Source organism: Delphinus delphis, chromosome 6 (assembly GCF_949987515.2).
Source record: "Delphinus delphis chromosome 6, mDelDel1.2, whole genome shotgun sequence".
NCBI lineage: Eukaryota > Metazoa > Chordata > Mammalia > Artiodactyla > Delphinidae > Delphinus > Delphinus delphis.
In genome coordinates, this window is record NC_082688.1 from 31,935,174 (window position 1) to 31,951,052 (window position 15,879).

The window sequence follows — 15,879 nt, forward strand, 5'->3', positions numbered from 1 at the left end:
TGGTTACACTGTAGTTCTTGTCATTCCTGAAAGGCTATACCCTTCTTTACTCCATGTTTTTGTTTAGATGTCTTCAAATGCACCCCCTCATTCCCTCCTGTGGAAATTTTACTCATTTTCCAAGGCTCAAGCAAATGCTACCTATCTTGTGACACTATCCTTAATGCTTCTATGTCACAATCCCTGGCTCCCTCCCTTGGAATTAAACAATTCTCCTTGGAGCCAATAATACTTCTTTTCACACCTTATTTTTGCATTTAACAATAATGCTTGAAATTTCAGTTTTGGGTGAGTCCAAGCTTATGGCCACCCACTGTAAATCCTTAAAGGCAGACAGCAGGCTTCATTTATTTCTATATCCAACCTTGTCAGAACCCCAATACCAAGTACATTTTGTGTAAAAAGTGCTTAATAATTTTTTTTTTAAATTGAACTTGGATTTGAGGACAGTTAGGCTTCTGTCCATGGCTCAATACCAGTCTTAAAAATTGTAAATTCGGGACTTCCCTGGTGGCACAGTGGTTAAGAATCTGCCAATGCAGGGGACATGGGTTCGAGCCCTGGTCTGGGAAGATCCCACATGCTGCAGAGCAACTAAGTCCATGCACCACAACTACTGAGCCCACGTGCCACAACTGCTGAAGCCCGCGTGCCTAGAGCCCATGGTCTGCAACAAGAGAAGCCACTGCAATGAGAAGCCTGCGCACCGCAATGAAGAGCAGCCCCCGGTCGCTGCAACTAGAGAAAGCCCGCGCGCAGCAACGAAGACCCAACGCAGCCAAAAATAAAAAATTAATGAATTTAAAAAAAAAGAATAAAGATCCTTAATTTTTAAAAAATTGTAAATTCTATTAAAATTCTGCTCAGAAGCCTAGTGATTGATAAAAGTCTCTTATCCTATTAATCTAACATCTCTGAGCCAAAAACAGTTATATACTTACATTCACTAGGAGAGAGAAATCAGTGACCAGTTGGCTAAGTTCAATTAAGTCCTTAAAAAGAAAGAGAAAGAGGAAGTTACTTACTTTCATGCCTCACAGCTACCAAAAGGAAAATCATTTTTAACATACCGCTTCTAAGGTTTCCCATGATTCTGCAGCATTTTGATCTCGAGGAATTTCAGGCAACACATATATCTGAGTCATACTCTGAGGATCAGCTTCATCTTCAGCAGTGTGAAATGTTCCTGGATGAACATAGCCTCATGTTTAGAGTTTATCTGCTTTGTTAGAAAGACGGTAGAATGAATCAATTCCATAAAACAACTACCATGTGAAATGCTTACTAACAGAATTCAGGCTAAAAGTAAATTGATTATATATCTATGGGCAAGTTACTTAACAAATATTTTTTCTTTAATTATTCTACAAAGTCATCTAAAAAAATTGCTACAGATACAACTTACCCAATCTGAATAACTAGGGCTAGATGTGGAAGTAGCACAAAGTAGAACTATTCTATTTGGCCAATGTTCTATGAAGAGATACCCAGTAGATATGTTTAACACTTTTCATTGCTAAATCATTAACATTTCTTTGGCTATTTTAGTAATAAACATCAGATTCACAAGATTTTAAAAGTAGGGAAGTGATGTATTTTTAGCAATGAAAATCAGTCATTTTTGGTAACAATAAATTTGTCATCAAACTAACATCTCTTACCATATGTATCTTTTTGTACATATTGCCACCCTTCTCCTCAGAGTAATTTTTCTGGCCCATGCCTCCACTGCTTCTATGTCATTTCTGGATTTCAAAAAGTCATCAACCCATTAAGGCTTTCCTCATTAAACACTGTTATAAAGATGAATTAATTTATACTCCAAACTCCACTTTCAAGTCTTTCTTATTTCCTTCTATTGGTTTTACCAATCCATTCATTAAACTGATATTTATAAAATGCCTACTATATGCCAATCAGTGTGCTAAGGTAAATCACAAAACAGTTCCAAGTCATAGTGGTTAGGGGTATGGGCCTAGTCAGAACGATCTGGGTTAGAATCCTAGTTTGGCTATTTACTAGCTCTTTGACTTGGGAAGGTATTTCACCTCTTTGACTGATTTTCCTCATTTGTAAAATGAGGTGGTATTTATTTTGCACTGTGGCTGGCTTATCTATTAAGAACAAGTGGTTAATAGTTACTATTACTGTCACTGCTACTGCCACTATTGTTAATGGAACTTACTATATAATGTGTGATATAGACATGTTAACAGGCAAGCTCACTATAGTCTGATAAGAACTATGATATGGGTAAGCATGGAATGCTATGTGAGCACCAAAGAAAGGTATTTAACCTAGACTTGTGGAGGAAGAGTGGTCTGAGAAGGTTCTGAAGCTGAAGCCTGAGGATGAACAGAAATTATATAGCTGAACTGGGGCAAGGGTAGAGGGGGAAGGAGAAAGTATTCAGGCCAGGGAGAATAATATTTGCATAAGTTTGGGAACTGAAAGGAGTCAGTATAACTGAAGCATAGACTATGACAAGAGAAAGCAAAGGTTGAGGCTGGAAATCTAAGATGACATCATTTATGGCATTGTAAACTATATTAAAGAGTTTTGTCTTTCTCTTAAGATCAATCTGGAACTTTTAAAAGGAGTGGGAGACGGGAAGCTGAGGGTGCCATAATCAGATTTCAGATTTAGAAAGGTAACCACAGCTGTAGTGTGAACAACAGATTAAGGATGGAGTTGAAAGGTGAAAACTTAAAGAGTGAAAAACCAGTTGGGAGGCTTTTCAATGTGTCTGGTGCAAAATGATGATGGTGTGCTCTAGGATAGTGGCGGTGGAAATGGAAAGAAGAGATGTGAAGGTCTACTTCCCTTTGTCTTCCTTACTGCAAGCTCAAAACACCTACCACTTTAATATTTTCTGAGCACCCATTATATATTGTGTTGAGTACCAGGGATAAAAAAAAGTGAATACAAAGTATCTGCTCTCAAGGAACTTATATTCTAGCAGAGAAGACATACAAAGAGACAATCCTAAAACAATAAGAGAGTGCACAGATATCTAGCTAAATATAGATACATATAGTATTTATGGGAGTTTCAAGCTGGGGGTGGCATCTGACCTAGTTTGGTGTGGTGTGCACCAAACTAAAAAAGGTGATCTTTCCTACTAGCCTAAGAAGATAGGAATATAAATTCTAGGTGGAGAGACCAGCATGAAAAAGGTCCTCAAAAAAAAAAACAACAACCAATATAGCTTAATATAAAATCAGCAGTCTGGTCTTGCCAAAGCACAAAGTAAAAGACATACAATATAAAAGTGGTATTTTATAAAACTGCATTACTATTTTACTTTCAAAATTTGAGAATGTTTTACCTCTTGAGGAAAAAAACCCATCTGAATTGTTTAGGAAGGGCACAGTCAGTTGATTAAAAGTTAATTTGTAGGCTTATTAGAATTGACAGTGTTCTTTTAATTTTGAATCTTCACTGAAATGAGTACATTTCCCTACCTTAAAGGAAGAGCAAAAACTTCAAATACAAAATATGTTTTACATTACAACATATAGCAAATATCCAACATTTTAAAAGCTCTGATTTTTACAAATGCTTAAAAGAGTTATTTACCCTGTCTTAAGTTATCACATAAAAATACTTCTCAAAGTAATTAATTACTCTAAGATCTTTCTTCTACTTAATATTGCTTTTGTAATAAGAGCTCCCAACTTCTTTAATAGGATGATGAATAATGATAACTGTTATCATTAACAGATCAAATGTAAAGCAGAACTTTATAAACATAACAACACTCAAAAGATTTTTTTTAAGGCATAATCTTCGTTCTGTTAGAGAAGATTCCAATGAAATATGCCAGGATGTATAACAAAATAATTATTATTATCATGATTACATAAATTCTTGACCTAAAAAATGAAGGGATGGGAAATGTTTGACATTTGAAGCAAACACAAAAGATTTCCCTCAGTGAAAAAATAAAAAATGTTTAAGTCATTTATGTTTCACTTGAAACCAAACTGCGTATGCATCTTAGTTCAAATGGAGTCTTAGAACAAAGAAATCTGTTCTCTTCCATGGAAAATCCTGCTGTAAACTTACAACTCGGAACATCACTAATCAATTCGAGGCGTGACTAACAATAGAGAAAGGAATCTTTTAATTTCTACAACTTCCGTAATTCATTTATTCCAGCTTGTATTAAAAATCACTATATCTCAGTGATCATCCATTGACTTTGAACTTTTACAAGTTGCTACAGACATGATGAGGCAAAACACAGAGATAGATTATAGCTGCAGGAAAGATGGCTAAAGAGTTCTTATCCTGTCCACAGAAGTCAAAATTGCTATTGTTTTACAGGACATAACAATCTCAGTTCCATCCACTTGCAAACAACTGCAAGTGTAAAGGGCACGTGGACTATACGTATCACTCACCAGTGTTTTTCAAATTCTATTTATAAAATATTATTGACTATAAACTCAAATAAACATTAAGATATTTTTAATTCATGTGAAAAATAAGCTTAATAACATGGACATAAGACTCCTCCTTTCTCTCTGTGTCTAAACATATTCTCTCTCTGCCCCCCCCCCACCTTTCTCCATACATCACGAAGGGCAATGACTCTAGTAAGAATTACAAGACATATTTAAGGAATTTCTACTAAATTTTACTACATTAGAAAAAGTTCCATTATAAATCTAAGTTAATTCAAAAGCATTTCCTGAATTCTTTCATGTTCTAACAGCTTTAACATAGTGACATTATTTTACTGATCATCTACATAAACCTACCCATTGAAATAAGATGACTTCTAAGTCATGGCTTAACTAAGCTGCAGAGGAGAATTTTTAAGAATATTAAAACCAATACAAAACACACCTTCTGAATAATATACAAAAGCATCTATGTGATTTACAAAACTGTTCAATACAAGTGTATATATGTACTGTGATAATATCTAATATTTCATTAAATTCAATATGCTGGTCTGAAGTTCCCAGCAGTTTTAAGGTTGGATTCTTTCCTTTTGTGAATATTTGTTTAAAATGTAATAAGATTCTGTTTCTATTGCACTGATGAAGTGTGTGTGCTGGATGGGGAGTAAGAAAGAAAGATAGAGAGAAGCACTAGTTTGCTCTGTATGCCTTGATACACCTTTCTAAATACAAAACAAATGTGCAGGCTCATCACTTCTCTTGGTGGGAGGCAATATGCTAAAAATGAACTAGACACACAGGAGAGAAAGAAGGGAGTTTCTCAGATCAGGCAAGATCGGCAGAGAAGATTTGCTTTAGGAACTCTCAGAATCTGGACAAAAGAAACAGCAAAATCATCACAGCTTCCCCCTAAACTTAATAAGCTTCTTTCATTCTCCAGAGAACATAAAACATTCTATTCTACTTGTTATTTCTATCTGTAAATGAAAAACTATTTTTGTATTTTGATCTCAGTCATGGAAATGTGGCAACATTGCTCCTGAATCTTGATGTTTCCAACCAATTTATTTATAATCAGATTGAATTTTTAAAGGAAAAAGTATTTTAAGGCATTAATTTCTGTGCAAATCAAACATATATTTTCTGTATAGGCTGTCATTACTATTATGAGTACCTAAAGCAAAAATAAGAAAAAAACAGAGAGCACAGTATAAAAACATGTAGAATGACAGAAAAGAGTCTACAGCTAGAAGAAGACCACACATGGAGCAAACCCAGTTCTTACCCCACTATTAAAGTCTTATGTATTAGTTGCTCTCTTTTCGTTATTCTTCTTTCCCACCCTCTCAATTACTTGTTAATAATATTTATGGATTTAACACAACCTAGTAGAAACTTCACATTTGGTGAAATACTCAGGCATTGGGTGAGACAGTTAATTTTAACTGCTAATGTTGGCAATGGATTCAAAGTCAAAGCACAATCTGACCAGCAGACAGTTCAGAATTTGAAACTATACACACTGTTTTAGGTATAATTTAGGTATCTGATTTTATAAATAGAATGACTGTTTCAATTAAATCAGCACTAGATGCAGAGAGTTAATTTTGTAGTTTCTCTCAGTGGCAAGTGATTAGTTCTTTAGCTAATTTGGTATTCCATGAATTGAGAAGTTTGAGAACCAACAGGGTTGGAAAACAAATTTCACCTATTTCTTCTCCCTTATCCTCTGGCTCTGCCCCAATCTTCTTCACTTCCTCCGTACACATGCTTCCTCAAATTTTGCCAACATTTTTTTTTAACACCAGTCAGCTCCCTACAGAGAAAGTTAATTGCCAGCAAACTGGGTAAACTACCTTTTTCTAATAATGACCCAATTCCTCTGATGACATATAAACCCAAACTTGTTGAGCCCAAACAATCCTACTGGTAGGAACACAAACAATGCAATACTAAAATGCAAATTAAAGCTAGAATACTTAAATAGAACTCAAAAGTTTTGTTTGCTAAGGAATTGCTGGTGATAGCAATTCAAAACTAAATAGCAGGGCTTCCCTGGTGGCGCAGTGGTTGAGAGTCCGACTGCAGATGCAGGGGACGCGGACTCGTGCCCCGGTCTGGGAAGATCCCACATGCCGCGGAGCGGCTAGACCCGTGAGCCATGGCCGCTGAGCCTGTGTGTCCAGAGCCTGTGCTCCACAACGGGAGAGGCCACAACAGTGAGAGGCCCGCTTACCACAAAAAAAACCGAAAAAACAAAACAACAACAAAAAAAAACCTAAATAGCAAAAGAGACTGATGCCAGTGACTCTTACAAGAAAATCCAACATTATCAGTTTTATTACTGTCATCACAACTGTCACAATGTCTGGTAGATGACTCCTTAATCTCAGGGAACTTATAAGGCCCAGTTTCTCTATACACAAACATAAAGTATAGGTTTGCACTACATGGTAAGAACAACATTCAGCTGCATCATTATGGAGGTGATAATTACATATGAACAAGATGATGTAAACAGTAACTACAAACTATCAAAAAGCATTCTTCCCAAACACTCTTCGACCAAGGTTGAGTGCTAACATTTCCTTCTCCCCAGAACAACACTTTAGGCAGTGTTGCTAGGTAGCGGTTATCGACAGAGTGAAGTGATTAGAGCACATCTGAAATTATAAAATTGTCTCTAAAAAGATGTTTATTCATTCAGATTTCTAAAACATTTATTAATAATCCACTATGTGCCAAGTACTATGTATTATGTGCTTAGGTACTAAGGAGGCAATAAAAGCAAGATTACCCAGAAACTCTGGATGATGGCCTAAATGTTTCTTCTATTTTAAAAAAAAATTTCCCTGTAAAACTGGATCATTAGCACTGAAAATACAGTGTTAAAAATAATCTGGTTTTGGAGACAGGGAGTGATACAGGAACCTCCTAACTCCTAGGTAAATAAAAAGAGGAAAACAGGTCAGCTGTAGCATCTCTCAGATTGTATTCTAATTTGTAATTTATTTATACCACACCCTTTCCATAAAGTTTTAAGGTGGCTTATAACATATATAAACTGTAATAAGATGGCATAAATTAAAAAGAGAAACTCTAAAACAAAAATGGAAATACAAGGACAGCAATTATAAAACAAAGCCAGGAAAGTTCAAAATTTGGGCTTTTGCAAATTAAAAAATTTAGATTTAAGTATTCCAGTAAACAAGTAGAGAAATCTTATTAGTGATGCCATTCAATACCCAGAAGAATAAAAAAGATTAATTGGGGCTTCCCTGGTGGCACAGTGGTTGGGAGTCCACCTGCCGATGCAGGGGACACGGGTTCATGCCCCGGTCCAGGAAGATTCCACATGCCGCAGAGCGGCTAGCCATGGCCGCTTAGCCTGCGCGTCCGGAGCCTGTGCTCTGCAACGGGAGAGGCCACAACTGTGAGAGGCCCGTGTACCGCAAAAAAAAAAAAAAAAAGGATTAATCGCTTTGAAGTACTACTACCTATTAAACAAAGAATTTTTTTCAGGGTTCCTTACACAGACATTATACAATGCAATCAACAATTATCAATTACATCCTTAGAAGAGTTATCATGACCAGTTTCATTGGCCTCTTTCTTAGAGTATCACTTCATAAAAGTTAATGGCATGACCCCCAATGCAGACTTTTCTGGGAGACAGATCTAACATGCCCTCTGAAAACCAGAATGCCTAAGAAAGAAGCATGCCTGCCTAGGCCACCCCCGCACCTGGAGATGAGGGAGGAGTACTCTGCAGACAAGGATGACATTCTCCTTAGGAAATATTTTAAAATTTATTTTTAATATATGCACAAATAGGTACTTGAAGCCTTTAAGTTCCTCACTATACAGCATAGCCTCAATTTTTTTACCCTGTAAAACTTGTAGGATATGCAATTCCAAGCACACTCAGGGTCCAAGAATTCAGCATACTGGACTAGAAGGTGATCCCTGGAGATTTATATATAATCTGCAATATCAATACAAGGAGGTAAACTTAATTAACTGCATTACTATACTATGATCAAGAATAAGACTTAGTACATTACCACCAACAGTCATGGATCTGGTCAAAGAAGGCTGTAATAAAGTTTCTTCATCATTAAATTGTTTCTTAAGCTCTTCTACAGATTCCAGATGGAGTTGAAGAAATTCTGCTGTTGCTGCTGATGCTTCTTCTTTAACAGGATCTATCATTCTCTTCAGAAGTCCAAGGTCATCCTTTTGGACTTTCAAACAAAGCTTCTCCATTTCTCGGATATTGGAGCGGAGTTGCTGTAAAAGAAAAAAAAATCTTTAAAGCCACCATCTCTTAATATAAAATATCTTTATTTTCAGAGGTAATTTGTGATAATGGCTTTCAATGGAAATCAGAAGTATTCTTTACAACAGACAGTATGTATTAATACTTTTCTGTTTTTTCACGTCTCTGGCCAAATCCAGCTTCTTTAGAACTCACATCCTCATACTCTGAATTTATTTAGCATTTTTTCCTTCATTAAATGTGATTATTACAAAGGTAACAAATGCTCTTCATAACAAATGAAACACTGCAGAAACACATCAAGAAAAAGTTAATGACTTTTTATTTTATATTGGAGTATAGCTGATTAACAATGTTGTGTTAGTTTTCCCCACTTCACCAATCCTACCACTTCTCTTAACTCAGTCCTTTCACATACTTATTGCTCATACAAACATTAGCATATACAGCTTTTCTTTTTATAAAAAACAAATTACATTATGCACAATAATCTACAATTGACAAACTTCCACACCCCAACTTAACAATATCATAATGGATATCCCTCCTGGTCAATGACTGTACCATATTCCATAGTACTGATGTAATATAATTTATTCGATCACTCCTCCAGTGATTAAAGTCATTCATGTTGTTTCCAGTTTTTAGTTATTACAAACTATGAAACAAATGTACTAGACCCTAATATATGGTAACAGTATATATTAGTGTTCTAGCATATACTATTATACTACATTTTGTAGGAATGATTCCCCAAAGTTAGAGTACTCACTCAAAGGATAATATGTATCTTTATTTCAGTAGCTATTATCAGTTCTTCCTCAAAAGGCTTAACAACTCACACTACCACTAAAGTCTGAGTTCCCATTTCCCCATATACTGCCAGTACTACATGTTATCTCACTGTTGTTTTACTTTGAATTGCTCTCTGAAGTTGGTAGATTTTTATGAAATGATCTTCTCTGCTGTTAAAAATCACCTATTGCCATAATTTATAAATTTTTCTCTAATGTTGATATAATAAATTATGGGCAAATTTCATGGTATAGGGCCATTTTAATATTTCTAAGATAGACACTCCTTGGCCAATATATACAATTTTTTAATATACTGTGGGATTCAATTTGCTAATATTTTATTTGGAATTTTAGTACATCTGTATGAGTATGTGAATGTGTGTGTGTGTGTGTGTGTGTGTGCATGGATGCACACATGAACAGTGTGTGTGTCTATACTATCTTCACTAGGTTTAAACTTATTCTAACAGGTTTAAGTTTGTGCTAGCTTCATAAAATAAACTGAGGAGCTTTTCATCTTTTTCAGTGGTCTAGACTTTGAAAAACATGAAAACCAATTCTTCTTTTACAATTAAACAGAACTTGTAAGAATGATCTATATATGATGCTTATTTAAAATTATAGATCTCTAGTCATATAATATTTTAAATTCTTTTCCCCTAATGTACTTTCACAGACAGTAATGCAAATCCTGTACAGGAGACAGAACAAGAAGTACTGATTTCTTAAATTTTTCAAGTGCCTACTTTGAGTGAGGTGATGTAGTCCATATTATTACATTCCACATTATTACACATAGAGAAATCAAAACAAAATTTGTTCAGGATTTACTTAATTATCTAGCAGCAAAACTCAGGTTAAAACCCAGGTATTCTTACAAGTCCAGCAACCTTTCTATTAAACTATAACCATAATTCCTAGCTATACGGTACCTTAATACAATCTAAAGTATCTATTGTATTCTACTAAAATTAAAGCTAACTCTGAAAAAAAAATAGTTTAGCTACCACCTAGAACATCTTGTAAGATATTGTGGGTGAATCAAAAAGTTGTACCTCTATCCTATCATGACTCTATGCTTCATTTAACTTTATGTCCACTCTTATCATCCCCATGTGAGCTGGAAAACCTAAAGATAATTGGACTGTGGATTAAAAATATGTGATACATAAGCATTTTAGATGTAAAATTCATGGAACCCTAAGGGGCTTATGTGATCATTCAATTCAACTTCACAATTTTACAATATGGAAACTAGAGTCCAGCTGAACACAGTGGCAGAATTAGGACTAGAGTCCAGTTCTCAAGTCCTGGAAAAACATTGTCTCCTACACACCTCTTGGCTGTGTGATTCCTTTCTGGACTACAGTTATAACTTGGTTATGTACTTGCTACATAGTTCATAGAGGTATTTTAGGCGATGTTACTTTGGAGAAGCATTAAGAAGTTTCTGCAGCTAATGGGCATTTGCCTCTGACATATTCTTCCCCTCTTATAGAATCTGTACATATGTTACATCCCCAGTCAAATTATGGTGTCTAGCTTTAAGAACCCTTTATTACTATGGGTGAAGGGAAAAATGTTAAGGGAGAGAAAGGAAATACCCATTTAACTATAAAATCTGATACTATAATAACAAAAACACAAATAATGGCTAAATTTGTATCAGCACTACTGTAAGTTGTCCATTATGCTAAGTGCTTTACCTTCTTTATCTTGTTTTACCTTCACAATTTATTTTTGAAATAGATATTACTGTTATTCTCATTCTACAGAAGAGAAAATTAAAAGCAAATTAAGAAAATATCCCAGGATTACACTTCTAGTAAAAAGTAAAGCCAGGAATCAAATTCAGGCTATAGAGCATGTGCGCTCAACAACTTTACTATATAGCTATACTATCCAAAAGAAATACAATACAAACCATAAATGCAAGCCATACACTACGTAATTTTAAATTTTCTAACAGTCACATTAAAAAAGTAAAAAGGAAGAGATGAATTAGTTTTAATATATTTTATTTAACCCAATGCATCCAAAACATTATCATTTCAACATGTAATCAATATAAAAATTATTAATGAAATATTTTACATGATTTTATTTGTAGTCAGTCTTAGAAATTTGGCATATATATTACATTCACAGCACATCTCAATTCAAACTAGCCACATTTTAAGTGCTCAACAATTATATGTGGCTAAGGGCTACTATATTGGACAGCTACTATATAGCTACAGAGTCTCTCTAAAGTTAATATGTGAAGAATATAAAGTAGGTGTTTCTGCTTCTGGCTATAGCAGGCTGGATAATTAAAATAACCCTCCCATCAATGACTACTTAAAAAGATGAAAGCAACATAAATCACAAAACAAACCAAAAGAAAAATAAATTCAAAAGCATCAAAAAAGCAAACAATGGCTTCCCTGGTGGCACAGTGGTTGAGAGTCTGCCTACCAATGCAGGGGACACGGGTTCGAGCCCTGGTCTGGGAAGATCCCACATGCCGCGGAGCAACTGGGCCCGTGAGCCACAATTACTGAGCCTGCGCGTCTGGAGCCTGTGCTCTGCAACAAGAGAGGCCGCGATAGTGAGTGGCTCCCGCTCGCCACAACTAGAGAAAGCCCTCGCACGGAAACGAAGACCCAATACAGCCATAAATAAATAAATAAAGCAAACTGTCAACAAGTAAAAATAAATAAACACTATTATTAAAAAAAAAAGCAAACAAGACAGCGAGAAATTTGTAGGCCAAGAATTGGGCAAAGATGGAAATCCAGAGACGTGAGTCCTGAATTTAGGTCACATTTGCTTGAGTGTATCTGATTACCAGAGTCCTTGACAGCCTCACAAATCTCAGGGTAAAATATCCAATGCCAGGACCTGCTACGGATAAGCACTATGGTACCTTGGGTTGGAATCTTAAAAGAACTGCACCCTAGGAGCGCAGGTGATCCTGAAATAAATCAGCCCTTGCAGGAACTGCAGTTTGGCTTCCTGTCTTTTGTGTAGCTAACATAAATCTTTATCTCTGAAATAGTATAAAGATAATCTTGGAAGTTAGTACCCCAGACGCTTAGAAGAAGCAAATGAACATCCTCTCTGGAGGAAAATAATGTCACATCTAGCTATCAATAACTTCCATAAATAATTTTTCAAATATAATGTCCACCAATCAAAGACAATCAAGCACATGAGGACATACACAACATAATGAAGAAACAGCAGAAACAACAGACAACTGAAACATGCAAAGGGACATCTAATAGGGGAATTAGCAAATGTAACTTATAAAACTATGGTTATTTTGTTCCAAGATATAAGTATCAAGCTTGAAAATTCAGGAGATAACCGGAAACCATAAAAGGCAAAATGTAGATTGTAGAAAAGAATGAATATCATTTAAAAATACAGTACACAATCTTTGTACACTGTTGGTGGTAATGTAATTTGGTAGTCACTGTGAAAAACAGTATGGAGGTTTCTTAAAAAAATAAAAATAGAACTACCATATGACCCAGCAATTCCATTCCTGGATATATATCCAAAAAAATCGAAAAACATTAATTTGAAAAGATACATGCGAAGATTACTGGGGAAGATGGCGGAAGAGTAGGACGCGGAGATCACCTTCCTCTCCACAGATACGCCAAAAATACATCTACACGTGGAACAACTCCTACAGAACACCTACTGAATGCTGCCAGAAGACCTCAGACCTCCCAAAAGGCAAGAACCTCCCCCCCACGTACCTGGGTAGGGCAAAAGAAAAAGCAATAAACAGAGACAAAAGGAAAGGGAAGGGACCTGCACCAGTGGGAGGGAGCTGCGAAGGAGGAAAGGTTTCCACACACTAGGAAGCCCCTTTGCGGGCGGAGGCTGTGGCTGGCGGAGGGGGAAAGCTTCGGAGCTGCGAAGGAGAGCACAGCAACCGGGGTACGGAGGGCAAAGCGGACAGTTTCCCGCACAGAGGATCGGTGCCGACCAGCACTCAGCAGCCCGAGAGGCTTGTCTGCTCACCCGCCGGGGTGGGCGGGGCTGGGAGCTGAGGCTCAACTTCGGTCGGAGCGACGGGAGAGGACTGGAGTTGGCGGCGTGAGCACAGCCTGCAGGGGGTTGGTGCGCCGCGGCTAGCCGGGAGGGAGTCCGGAGAAAGGTCTGCACCTGCCAAAGAGGCAAGAGACTTTTTCTTCTTTTGTCTCCTAGTGCGCGAGGAGAGGGGATTAAGAGTGCTGCTTAAAGGAGCTCCAGAGACGGGCACAAGCCGCGGCTAAAAGCGCGAATCCCAAAGATGGGCATGGGATGCTAAGGCTGCTGCTGCCGCCACCAAAAACCTGTGTGCGAGCACAGGTCACTATCCACAACCCGCTTCCGGGGAGCCTGTGCAGCCCGCCACTGCCAGGGTCCTGGGATCCAGGGACAACTCCCCCAGAAGAACGCACGGCGGGCCTCAGGCTGGTGCAATGTCACACCTGACTGCCACCGCAGGCTCGCCCCGCACTCCGTGCCCCTCCCTCCTCGCCGGCCTGAGTGAGCCAGAGCCCCCGAATCAGCAGCTCCTTTAACCCTGCCCCGTCTGAGCGAAGAACAGACGCCCTCCGGCCGACCTACACGCACAGGCAGGGTCAAATCCAAAGCTGAGCCGCTGGGAGCTGTGAGAACAAAGAAGAGAAAGGGAAATCTCTCCCAGCAGCCTCAGGAGCAGCGGATTAAAGCTCCACAATCAACTTGATGTACCCTGCATCTGTGGAATACCTGAATAGACAATGAATCATCCCAAATTGAGGAGGTGGACTCTGAAAGGAAGATTTATGATTTTTTCCCCATTTCCTCTTTTTGTGAATGTGTATGTGTATGCTTCTGTGTGAGATTTTGTCTGTATACCTTTGCTTCCACCATTTATAATAGGGTTCTATCTGTCCGTTTTTTTTTTGTTTTTTTAAATTATTTTCTTAATAATTATTTTTTATTTTAATAACTTCTATTTTATTTTACTTTTCTTTCTTTCTTTCTTTCCCTCCTTCCCTCCTTTAGACAACGAATCATCCCAAATTGAGGAGGTGGACTTTGAGAGCAGGATTTATGATTTTTTCCCCTTTTCCTCTTTTTGTGTGTATGTGTATGCTTCTATGTGAGATTTTGTCTGTATAGGTTTGCTTCCACCATTTATCCTAGGGTTCTACCCGTCCGTTTTTGTTTTTTTTTTTTTAACTTTTTTTTCCTTTTTCTTCTCTTAAAAATTATTTTATTTTAAAATTTTTATTATATTTTATGTTACTTAATTTCTTTCACTTTATCTTCTTTTTATCCTTCCCTCCTTCCTTCCTTCCTTCCTTCCTCCCTCCCTTTTCTTTTTCTTTCTTTCTTTCTTCTACTAATTCTTTCTTTCTACTTTATCTCCCTTTTATTCTGAGCCATGTGAATGAAAGGCTCTTGGTGCTGCAGCCAGGAGTCAGTGCTGTGCCTCTGAGGTGGGAGAGCCAACTTCAGGACACTGGTCCACAAGAGACCTCCCAGCTCCACATAATATCAAATGGCGAAAATCTCCCAGAGAACTCCATCTCAACACCAGCACCCAGCTTCACTCAACGACCAGCAAACTACAGTGCTGGACATCCTATGGCAAACAACTAGCAAGACAGGAACACAACCCCACCCATTAGCAGAGAGGCTGCCCAAAATCATAATAAGTCCACAGACACCCCAAAACACACCACCAGACGTGGATCTGCCCACCAGAAAGACAAGATCCAGCCTCATCCACCAGAACACAGGCACTAGTCCCCTCCACCAGGAAGCCTACACAACCCACTGAATCAACTTTAGCCACTGGGGACAGACACCAAAAACACCAGGAACTACGAACCTGCAGCCTGCAAAAAGGAGACCCCAAACACAGTAGGATAAGCAAAATGAGAAGACAGAAAAACACACAGGAGATGAAGGAGCAAGATAAAAACCCACAAGACCTAACAAATGAAGAGGAAATAGGCAGTCCACCTGAAAAAGAATTCAGAATAATGATAGTAAAGATGATCCAGAATCTTGGAAATAGAATAGACAAAATGCAAGAAACATTTAACAAGGACCTAGAAGAACTAAAGATGAAACAAACAACGATGAACAACACAATAAATGAAATTAACAATACTCTAGATGGGATCAATAGCAGAATAACTGAGGCAGAAGAACGGATAAGTGACCTGGAAGATAAAATAGTGGAAATAACTACTGCAGAGCAGAACAAAGAAAAAAGAATAAAAAGAACTGAGGACAGTCTCAGAGACCTCTGGGACAACATTAAACACACCAACGTTTGACTTACAGGGGTTCCAGAAGAAGAAGAGAAAAAGAAAGCGACTGAGAAAATATTTGAAGAGATTATAGTTGA

General features: G+C 37.5%; 1 protein-coding gene across 9 annotated transcripts in view; it reads right to left on the bottom strand.

Moving 5' to 3' along the window:
• Positions 1 to 15,879, bottom strand: part of STX17 (syntaxin 17) — an 85,519-nt gene that overhangs the window by 23,538 nt on the left and 46,102 nt on the right. For all 9 annotated transcript variants that reach the window (XR_011246509.1, XM_060014434.1, XM_060014435.1 and 6 more), the window contains 3 exons: positions 8,477 to 8,702; positions 1,071 to 1,186; positions 942 to 992 (listed from right to left, as the gene is read on the bottom strand). Coding sequence is in view for 8 of the 9 variants with exons in the window: in XM_060014434.1 (XP_059870417.1) it covers positions 942 to 992; positions 1,071 to 1,186; positions 8,477 to 8,702 (393 nt within the window). In the remaining variant the exon portion in view is untranslated. The remainder of the gene's footprint in view (positions 1 to 941; positions 993 to 1,070; positions 1,187 to 8,476; positions 8,703 to 15,879) is intronic.